The sequence below is a fragment of the Mauremys reevesii genome, linkage group 2 (assembly GCF_016161935.1).
Source record: "Mauremys reevesii isolate NIE-2019 linkage group 2, ASM1616193v1, whole genome shotgun sequence".
Classification (NCBI taxonomy): domain Eukaryota; kingdom Metazoa; phylum Chordata; order Testudines; family Geoemydidae; genus Mauremys; species Mauremys reevesii.
This window is the reverse complement of record NC_052624.1, coordinates 237,738,449-237,749,139: the sequence shown is the minus strand read 5'-3', so window position 1 is coordinate 237,749,139 and position 10,691 is coordinate 237,738,449. Positions and strand designations below refer to the sequence as shown.

General features: G+C 43.4%; 1 protein-coding gene across 5 annotated transcripts in view; it reads left to right on the top strand.

Annotated features, from left to right (window-relative positions):
- The first annotated feature begins 2,107 nt into the window (after window positions 1-2,107).
- The window catches only part of IMPA1 (inositol monophosphatase 1), a 15,592-nt gene continuing 7,008 nt past the window's right edge, over window positions 2,108-10,691 (top strand). The window contains exons 1-7 of one of the 5 annotated variants that reach the window (XM_039524199.1): window positions 2,108-2,262; window positions 4,729-4,813; window positions 6,020-6,153; window positions 7,019-7,123; window positions 8,049-8,094; window positions 8,227-8,335; window positions 9,111-9,219. In XM_039524199.1, the coding sequence (XP_039380133.1) occupies window positions 4,751-4,813; window positions 6,020-6,153; window positions 7,019-7,123; window positions 8,049-8,094; window positions 8,227-8,335; window positions 9,111-9,219 (566 nt within the window). In that variant the 5' untranslated portion in view covers window positions 2,108-2,262; window positions 4,729-4,750. Of the gene's footprint in view, window positions 2,263-2,302; window positions 2,319-2,616; window positions 2,854-4,728; window positions 4,814-6,019; window positions 6,154-7,018; window positions 7,124-8,048; window positions 8,095-8,226; window positions 8,336-9,110; window positions 9,220-10,691 lie in introns of those variants that run through there. The other 4 variants (XM_039524200.1, XM_039524203.1, XM_039524202.1 and 1 more) reach the window with 4 other exon arrangements.

Sequence of the window (10,691 nt, the reverse complement as noted above, 5' to 3'; positions counted from 1 at the left end):
GCAATCTCGTGTTGTAGCTACTACAGGTGGCAAGACCAATGTTGAACTGTTCTTGCCTTTGTAGTTTAAGGAATAACTCCACTACCACTCATGAAGTGTTAGTGAGAGCGAACAGCATATTGGTCAACAGTGCGGGATCCATTCCTGCAGACCGAAGAGGCAGAGCGTGCAGTACACAAACCATTGAAAGATAGTGCCAAATGCAGACAGAAACACAGGGATTGCTGGGATGCGAAACAATGCATCATGGGGCATTGGGACAGTAACCAGGATGCCCCACAATCCCATCCACCTTCCCCCAACTCTTAGCGGCAGAAGAGGAAGAGATGCTCTGTGGGACAGCTGCCCAGAGTGCACTGCTCCAAATACTGCTGCAAGTGCCGCAAGTGTGAACATGCTATTGCGCAGGCAGCTGACAGTGTGAACACACAACAGCGGTTTCCCTTCAGCAATCTCTGAGCAGTGCTGTAACTGCCGGTGCTGTAACTCTGCCAGTGTAGACATACTCTTAGAAGTTCATTGTATTCAAAAGGCAAATGTTTGTTGTGGGACTATATGTAATGTCTCCAGGGAGGAGACCTGACTAATGTAAACCCTAGGAAGTGTTGTGAGCTTCAGCTGTTTGAAACTGTGAACTTTTAAAGTTAAGTGAGTTTCTTAGGAAATACCTGGAGGGAGGGAATGTAAATTTCTCACCTCTGAACTTGATCTTTTGATGGTACCTCTTCAGGAGGGGACCTTTCGTCTTCTGATCACCTGTTATGTGAGGCCAGATAAAATACCCAAAGGGTATAAGGAAGGGACTCTCAGATTCTTGGGCATGATTGTTCTGAGGTAACAGTGTTATGAACCTGTGACCAAACAAAACCGCCAGTGTGGGGGTTGAAGGACTGTTCACCTGCTAGAGCGCTTGTTGAAGTTGGGAGTGTTCTAGCTTATTGGCATGCATGTAGGTTCTTTTATTATTTTTAATGTGTTTTCTCTCTGATGCTTTTACCTTAACAATAAATATGTTTGCATAGAAAGAACTGTGTGGTAAATTAACTGTAGGCGATTACATTGTTTGTTATCTCTCAGAAGGCAAAGCAGGCCTGCTGAGGTAGTCTGATTTGCTGGGGAATTCACCTTGTAGGCAGGGAACTGTGCAGCATGGAAATACCCTGATCAGGAGGGAGAAAGAGACATGGGTCTGCACCCAAAAGAGGTGCTGGCTGGGGAGCTTACAGTGGGTGCCATTACTGGACCATGGAAAGAGAATACAGCAGCAGCATCCCTGAACTGGGACGGCAATGAGGTAGGTAGACCATGGGAATGCACCACAGCAGTGGCGAATTAGCCAATGGGGCCTGTGCCCAGGGGCCCCGGCAAATTAGGGATGCCCTTGTGCCTCAACGCACTCCGCCCGCCCAGACGCCTGCTGGGGAGCGGAGTTGGGGCATGGTGGCTGGCCCCACTCCTGCTGGATTGGGGCGTGGGGGCTTGCCCCACTCCCTGGCAGGAGTGCTGGGTGGGCAGAGCAGGGTAATTCTCCGTGCCTCAACCCCACTTCCCTGGCAGGAGCACAGGGCCCCCACTTGCACTGGGCCTGGCCCAGGGCTCCACAAAAGCTTGATCCACCCCCGCATCACAGAATCAGGAATGGAAGCCAGCGCAATGATTGGGAAGAGGGAGGGAGAGCTCAGTGGTTTGAGCATTGGCCTACTAAACCCAGGGTTGTGAGTTCAATCCTTAAAGGGGCCATTTGGGGAACTGGGGTAAAAATCTGGGGATTGGTTCTGCTTTGAGCAGGGGGTTGGACTAGATGACCTCCTGAGGTCCCTTCCAACCCTGAGATTCTATTGTAAAGGGAAAGGCCCGCAGTGAGGCTCCGCTGGGCCACAGGGAACAGCGACAGAGCGCGCTGGATAAATGCCTCTGCCCCAAATCTGCAGCGGCCCCGCCAGTAACATTACAGGGAGACCTGGACTAAACCCCCCTCGTCCTCCGTCACCGAGGTCACCCCAGAGGATGCGGGGAGAAGTGGGTGGGCGAGGGACGCCTATTGGCTGGGTGCTGTACCCTCGCGCAGGCGCAGAGGGGCAGCCAGTCAGACAGCGGGAAGGAGAGGAAAGCGGGCAGAGGGGAGGGAAGGGTTAACACTTACCGCAGATGCCGCCGAAGGGCTTCCTTCCGCTCGCGCATGCGCACTAGCTCGGGATGCCTCTGTGAGGGTCACTGACTCACCGCCAGCACTGACAAGGACCCCGGCGCGGGCTGTGTGAGGTAATGGGGGGGGGCTCCCCGCCTGGGGCTCCCCGGCATCCGGCTGCCGCGGCCGGGTCGGTGTCAGCCGGCGGAGAACCCGGCCCAGCCGAGCCGCCGCGGGTCCCCGGTAGCCACCGAGCCTGGGGCGGTGCCCGGCGGGCAGAGACTGCCCCGGCCGGCGGGTCCCCGAGCTGCGCCCCCCGGCGGAGGCTGGTCGCGCGGGGAGGCGGGTGGGGGTGCTGGGCCCGAGCGCAGGCGCGGTCCGGTTGGGGTTAAACTAGCGGGGCGGTTGCCGAGCGGGATGGCGCGGCGCCGCGCCGGGCGGGCGGGCGGTGTGTGGGAGTCCGCTGGGGGCGGGGGCTGCGGCTGCGGCGCGCCGGGGTTGTTCCGTAGCCAGCCCCAGCCGGCACTCGGGGTTTGAAACCCTTCGGGCTGCTCCCCGCTGTGACTGCTGCCCTCGGGAGGGCGGCTCCGGGATCCGGGGTGGCTCCGGAGTGGATTGAAGTAAATCAGAAGAGGGCGCTCCCGTTGCACAACAAGTGCCCACGCCGGGACTTGCGCCGGGCTCGTTATTCCAGAACAGCTATTTTGGTCAATTTCCATTTGCAGGCAAGCCCCGAGTCACTCCCAGTAATAATGCACCCCTCTAGTGTCTCCCCAAATACCCCCTCCAGCTGCAGCCTGCCCGCCCCGCTCCCGGCAGTGTCCTCCTTTGGGGAACCTGAAATATGGCAACTTAACGCATTATCGTCATAGATCTTTACTGGCTATATAACTTTATTCTGCCTAATGCCGTTCCTACTAAATCCAGTAGCCTAACATGATTATTTTTACATTTCTACAACTACCTTTATTATAAGTGCTGTGATATTTAACGATATTGACAGCATGCTCTTAATTCAACAGACCCTTCTGCCATGGAAAGAATACTTTGTATTGCATTGCTTTTTAGCAATCCCTTTCTCATTTTCAGGAGCAGTGTTGATGGAGTGCAGTGGTGGATCCCTCTAGTTTAAAGCACTGTTCTCCAGAATAGGTTTTGGAGTACTAGGACTCGACTTTGTTTTAAATAAATAAATAAATAATCCCTGGAAATGCCAGAGGTTCCTACAGTTCACATAATATAGGGGGGTCATACACTAATTTTATGTCATTAAAATTAATCTTATCTAAAAATATTGTGTAGTACATTGTATAGTACACTGCTTGTGCAAACTTACTTAAATTATAATATTGATCATGTGTTTTCATACGGGTGCAGACTATCTTGAGGATGTAAAAGCATCTGTGTACTAAAGTAACTGCAATATTCTGTAAATTTTTCTATGTGGAATTTTTGAGGTGTCTGAGAGTGAAGTGTATCTCCAAAATAGGCCAGTTGCTTATTTTGCACTCTGGTTTTAAAATGTCTGAAGGAATTTAACCCAAAGTTGCTTTAAAAATAGTCAGGCGGTTTTTCATCCAAAGCAAATTATGGTGAAAATTCTAACAATTTGAACTGAGCATTAGACATTGTCTAAAAACATGGTCTACATAACACCACTATGGCCCTGATCCTGCAAAGCCATATATTAGTGCTTAAGTTTATACCTGGTGAGTACTCCCATCAAAGTCGCTGACTGCCCACCGTATGTAAAGTTAAGCACGCATGTACGTCTTTCCAGTTTCAGGGTCTGTGCTTAATAACGTCTTGGATTTAATCTTGCCCGCTTGTTTTTAAAAGTATTTAAAAATAATAATGATATGAACTTTAAATTACCCAACAATACATGAACAACGCAAAGCTTTAGTGTTTTCATGAATTAACCCCTGTACTGTGGAGAACAGGCAAGCTTTCATTGTATCGCATTTTTGTATGAGCATAAATTCCAGCAGAGAGGGGATGTTGAAGTCAGAAACAGGGAAAGTAGTGAGCTGTTGGTCAACAATTTTTGAGGACTTGTAAAACTTTCTATATATAGTAAAAGATTTATCTGGCACGTTGGGGGAATGGCGGGTGCTGGTTAGTCAAAAATTCCAGTTAATTAAGAATTATACTTACCAATGGAAGGAGGGAGTTTGGGTGTGGGAGAGTGCTCAGGGGTGGGGGTTGGAGTGCGGGAGGGGTTTCGGGGTGCCAGATCCAGGTGGTGCTCACCTCAGGTGTTCCCCTACAAGTGGCGACATGTCCCTATGCAGAGGCGCGGCCAGGTGTCTCCATGCGCTGCCTCTACCCACAGGTGCCACCCTCACAGCTCCCACTGGCCATGGTTCCTGGCCAGTGGGAGCTGCGAAGCCAGCGCATGGGGTGGGGGCAGCACATGGAGCCCCCGCGACCGTTCCTCTGCCTAGGAGCAGCAGGGACAACTAGACCTCTGGCAACCCCATTGAAGATTTGTATTGGGAAATATCAGAAATGCCTATTTCTAGAACTTTCCAGTTAATGAAGTGCCAGATGACACAGCTTTTACTCTATTAAGTATTTGTGTTAACAAATCTACCCAGTAGGTACTGTACCTAGGATAAGATGGCTGATCCTTGGCAACAATGCATGGATTATGCAGTTACTTTAGCAAGAAAGGCTGGAGAGGTATGTAAATTTACTTATAAATTACTGTCTGTTTCTAGAGAAACTCATGTATGTCTTATAGGGGAATTTTACTTTTGGGTTTGCCCACATATTCCACCACTATATTTTGTCAAAAAAAAAACAACAAAACATTAGTGTAATCTTCTAAAGCAAAATGGCATGAAGTTTGAAATAGGAAGATATCCTGTTCTCAACTGGGCTAATTTAGGAAAAAATCTATGCAACTCCTCAGGCTGATACTGAGCAATGATTTGTGGTTTATCCTTTCTCCTTGTTGCACAAACACCTTTGGTACCTTAAATTTGGTTAAAAGAGTTTCCCTTTAAGTTCCCTTGCTGCTATAGCAGACAACATCTCATTTGTCCCTCATACCACTGTCTTTTTGTCTGAACAGTTTTGTACTGTACTTCAGTATGCATGGCTACTAGTAGCATTTTCTCTGAGTGGTTTTTCAACTGTCCTGTCTCTCTTCTCACAGGAAGCCTGCTTCCACTATGGTGCCTCTCTAGCCCTTGGGCAGACAACTTGCCTTCTTCTTCCCTCCTCCCCCTTTCATTGAGGCTCTCTCCCTTGCCAGGAAACAGCTCCTGCTCTCTCACTATAGGTGGTTTGCCCCTCTGACTGTGGTCTAACATGGCAGGAGAGCAAGAAAAAGAGCTAGCAGATCTCTGAGGAGCCATGGGGTAGGGTGGATGGCCAGGTCTCCATTTCCTGCCTCTGCTTCTATACAGTAGCCTCTTACAGTGCATGCAGGCGAGGGCATATACCAGCCACACAGTCTTCAGAATCACAGAATATTGAAGTCCTTCAACTACCTCAGTAAATATTCCCTCAAACAAAGGTTCATCTCATTTCATTAGAAGTCCTCAATAGGATTTTCTTGGCTGGGAGGCAGATTCAGTCACATGTGCATGGCCTGGCCTGGAAATAACTTACCTAGGTGCAGCGTTTAGTGTTTTGTTACAACTTTGTAGCATTGTTAATGCTAAAATATTGTAAGAGTAAGAAATTTTAAAACAGCTCCTAAGAAACCGATGTTCCATCCTTAAATGAGATTACTTGCAGTACATAAAGTTAAACATACATGTAAATTAGGATCAGATTATTACAGTCAGAAAAGAATAATGATGTGTTGGACTTTCCTGGATGCCAGAATAATTAGTATTTTCCTGAAGTTTCTTATAAACAAAATGATATTCCTTACAGGTAGTCCGGGAAGCATTGAAAGAGGAAATATCCATTATGGTTAAAAGCTCACCAGCAGATCTAGTGACAGTCACTGATCAAAAAGTGGAAAAAATGATTATTTCTTCTATAAAAGAAAAATATCCTTCTCACAGGTAAAACTTCTATTGATATTTTAATTGCTACTCATGGGAGAAGAGGAAATGGTGGGTGAAGGGATAAAGTATGGAGTCTCTTTTTTTTTTTTCTCTCTCAAGGAAATTTAATATGAGATTGCCGGGAAGTTAAGGAAGAACTCCATAACTTCAGGTGTTAAATATTTAAGTGGCACTTACTATAAGGTCCTGCAAAGTATTTCTGATTTTCTACTTCTACCTGACAGTGTGTAGTCATAGTATACTTTGTCACAGGAAAAGGCCTTCTGGTCATACAGGACCAAGAGTTGCACATATTCTCTTCAGAGTTTTTAATTATATCCCAGTTCTTCAGAAATGAATGGGAATTTCATATATTTTGCTTAATTGACAATCCTCCCCAAGGCAGCCTCCCAATTGACTTATTGTTTATGTTTAGTACAGTTTACATAAAACAATTTTGCCAAAATTCCCTGTTGTCCTTTAGTTTCTTACATCCTTATGTGGTACTATGACCTCATGACACTGGACATATGGAAAAACGGTAAACCAGACTGCTCTAATAAGAAGAGAAACTTCAATGTTATGTCTAAAATAATGCTAAATTTTGTAAACTAATATTAAAGGGTAGAAACGTTTTTACTATCTCTACCATTGTGCCTCCTTATCTCTAGTACCACAAATATCATTCCTCAACAGGTAGCCCTCCAGTTTGCTAAGATACCAATTGCAATTTAGCTGTTTTCAGATACATTTCACAATAATTGCTGTTTAATTTTCAGGTTACATCTGGTTTTCTTTTAAGAATGATAAACATCACCCACTGCAAAGTTAAATTCTAGCCTCTTTAACTATTCATGTTTTAAATATATTTTGGCTACTCTAGTTTCATTGGAGAAGAATCTGTTGCAGCTGGAGAAGGCAGTACCTTGACAGATAATCCCACGTGGATTATTGACCCTATTGATGGAACTACTAACTTTGTACACAGGTATATCTGTTTATTTTGTCCATGATTACTACTTAAATTGGGCAACATTTAGACTAGAATTTTTTTTTTTGCTGTTTTCTCTGGAACCATTTAAGTAACCATGTTTAATAGTATTTGCAATTGTGTTCATTGCATCTCTTTATATAGATCTTGAATTTCTTGCTTATATTTGATTAGAAACAGCCAGGCAAGTATTACCAGAGTAGCAGTACTTCTGCAAGTACTATAATGCTCCCAAATAGAATGCTTTCCAGCTGTAACCAACAGTTGGCATGCCTTGAGAGACTAGCATTATGTAGTATAATTAGTAGAGAGTTAGAAGAAAACAGCCATTTTGCTGTAAATATCAACCTGAAAGTTTGAAAGCAAAAGATGTAGTATTAACAAATAAACCCTATGTCAGGGGTAGGAAACCTTTGGCACGTGTGCCAAAGACGGCACGCGAGCTGATTTTCAGTGGCACTCACGCTGCCCGGGTCCTGGCCACCAGTCCGGGGGAGCTCTGCATTTTAATTTAATTTTAAATGAAGCTTCTTAAACATTTTAAAACCTTATTTACTTTACATAAAACAATAGTTTAGTTATATATTATAGACTAATAGAAAGAGACCTTCTAAAAACATTAAAATGTATTACTGGCAGGTGAAACCTTAAATTAGAGTGAATAAATGGAGACTCGGCACACCACTTCTGAAAGGTTGCCAACCCCTGCCCTATGTAATTACAGTTGGCATTGCTGATCCTGTTTGGTGGCGAAGGGTAGTAGCTGAAAAATTCAGACCACCACCCTGGATAGCTTACACCCTCCATATTTCCTCTATTATTACATGGATGGAGTACAACTAGGGCTTTAAAAATGTATAGTAACAAAAGAAACATAATATCTCAGTTATAAATTAGTAAAATATTTTGTTTTGTTTTGAAGGTTTCCATTTGTGGCAGTTTCGATTGGCTTTGTTGTCAACAAAAAGGTATATTTGTTTTATTACTTAACATCCAACAGAGAAATAAAATCAAATTCATAACATATTATTAACCACCACTCTCTTTATGTAAAACTGGCATTTCCACACTAATGGAAAAGAAACCTTTCTTCCTTGCAGATTGAATTTGGAGTTGTATACAGTTGTGTGGAAGACAAAATGTACACTGGCAGGAAAGGAAAAGGTGCATTTTGCAACGGTCAGAAGCTTCAAGTATCAGGACAAGAAGGTGAGTTGAACTGAGTAGCTTATTTTGGAAAGGGGATGAGGATGGAAATTCTTACTTTTATTTTTTCCAGAATATAATTATTAGAAACCATTGATGTATAATGTCTCCTTTTCTCATAGCTATTCCTCACTCACATCCCTGCACAAATGTACACTTTTTTGCCCATAGAGTGTAAGCCCTTTGAGGGAGGATCCCATATTTTGTTTTCTTTGAAGCACATAACATGCTTGTGAATGTTATAAAATAAAAATGAAATTTAGAAATTTGGGAGTTTTATAGCCTATATTTGTTAAACTGGTCTGTTTAGAAACAGTGACAAATCTACCAAAAATTAGTCTTATTTCCGCCCTGAACCTGCAAAACATTTAAGTGTAGGCCTAACTTTAGTTGTACCACTATTCACCTGTTTCTCAATTTACATGAAGTTAAGTCTATGTTTAAATACTTGGCTTCATCAAGACCTTAACGATTTGAAAAATGTTCCGATTCTTACCAAGAATCGCAATTTGCGACATAAGTAACCCCAGTGAACGCATGCATAAAGTGAGACTGGATAGTGCTGCCTGTTTTTTTTTTGGCTAAGTTTTTCTTCCTGTTAGTGTCTAGCCAAAAGTAGTTACTTCTATGCTATATTGAATATAAAGTGAACATGTGAGATGAATGTTTATTACAATGAACAATCAGTGAAAGTGCATGATATACTTAAATGCTTAAATAATGTCCATATGTAAGTCAAACTATTGGGGAAAAAAATTGTCACTCTTTCCCTTCCCAGATATTACAAAATCACTTTTAGTAACAGAAATGGGATCTAACCGTGAACCAGAGACTTTAAAGATAGTTCTTTCTAACATGGAAAGGCTTCTCAGTATTCCTGTTCATGGGTAAGGTATTTTTTTATTTGTTTTTCATCCTCTGCTTGAAGCTTGCACCAAACATGATTTTTAGGAAGGAAAATGGCAGTCAAACTCAGCTTTCTTTGCTGAAATTTTTTTTTTTTAAAGGGATGATACAATTTAAATCAAGCTGTCTTGTGGCTTTTACCAAGAAACTGTACGTAAGAGACAAGATTTACGCAACATTGTTTTTTATCCTGATGAGAGAGAGGCATGGACATAGTTTGACATCGATATTTGGAGTGGGGAGGCAGCTCCAGTCAGGCCAGTGGGATTGTGCGTGGACAGGGATCCATTTCAGATTAGGTGATTATAGGGGCTACTTAAGCACCTGAAAACTCTAGTTTTTTGCAGATAATAACTTAGAAATTAGCTGACAGGAGCACTATATCTAATTCCTGTATAAAGAGAGAAAATTAAATAAAGGGACACTGATTAGGTTTAAAAAATGTCATGTATATTCTTACTTTGTTACTACTCTTGAATACAGCAGTTGAAACAATTGTAGAAAAATCTAGATTATTTTCTATCATTTAAGCTACTTACTTTTTTGCAGTTCACCAAGCTTGGAATAGATAATTTAACTTTTGGAAACACCCTACGAGGGCAAGGCCCTATGATTTTATACTGCACCTACCTGGGGCTCTAGATGTGTTACCCTAATACAAATACCGGTAATAATAGACTAGAAACTGAGTTTAAACAGGAGTGAAACTGACACTTTCAAGTCATTTTCACTTCACTTCAAAGTCAGCTTACTTTCCAGAGGCTCTTAAACACAACACTACAGTGATTGAGTTGCAGTTCTCACAGGAGAATATATTTAAAACCAAACACTGAGCAAATTCCATATTTTAAAGTTGAGGGGAAAAAAGGTCTTGTTTATTATTTAGAGTTTGTGTGTGTGTGTATATGTATATATACCTTTTTTATTTTTTTTTTGAAGTACCATTCTGTGTTTGGACACTGTGCCTCAGTTTCCATTGCTGTAAAATGGGAATAATAATACTTGCCTGCCTGCCATATGGAATTTAAAGGATTAGATTGATATCTTTGGAGCAGGAACTGGGGGGTCTTAATGTTTTGTATGATGCCTCGCACAATCGGGGACTCCTACTGATTTAAGGTCTTTGGGCGCTACTGTAACATTAGTCAGCTTTTGAGATACCCATTGGTGGTAGCTGAAGGGGATTTACGTGGTGGGTTGGATGTCAGTGGAGTACATGTCGATCTCTGGATTGGCTAGAAGCACAGCTTTCATCCCCCACGAGCTCAGCACCTACTGGCAGAATTTGCAGCACAGCATGAACACGTACATGTCCTTGAAGCTGCAACCACTAGTGGACATGACAGCACTGGACCAGTAGGGTCTGTTCCCGGCCTCTTCCCATGGAGAGGAGAGGTTACTCCCTGCTTCTCTGAGGGCTAACTGACTCCAAGACCCACTTAGCTGCTCCTAG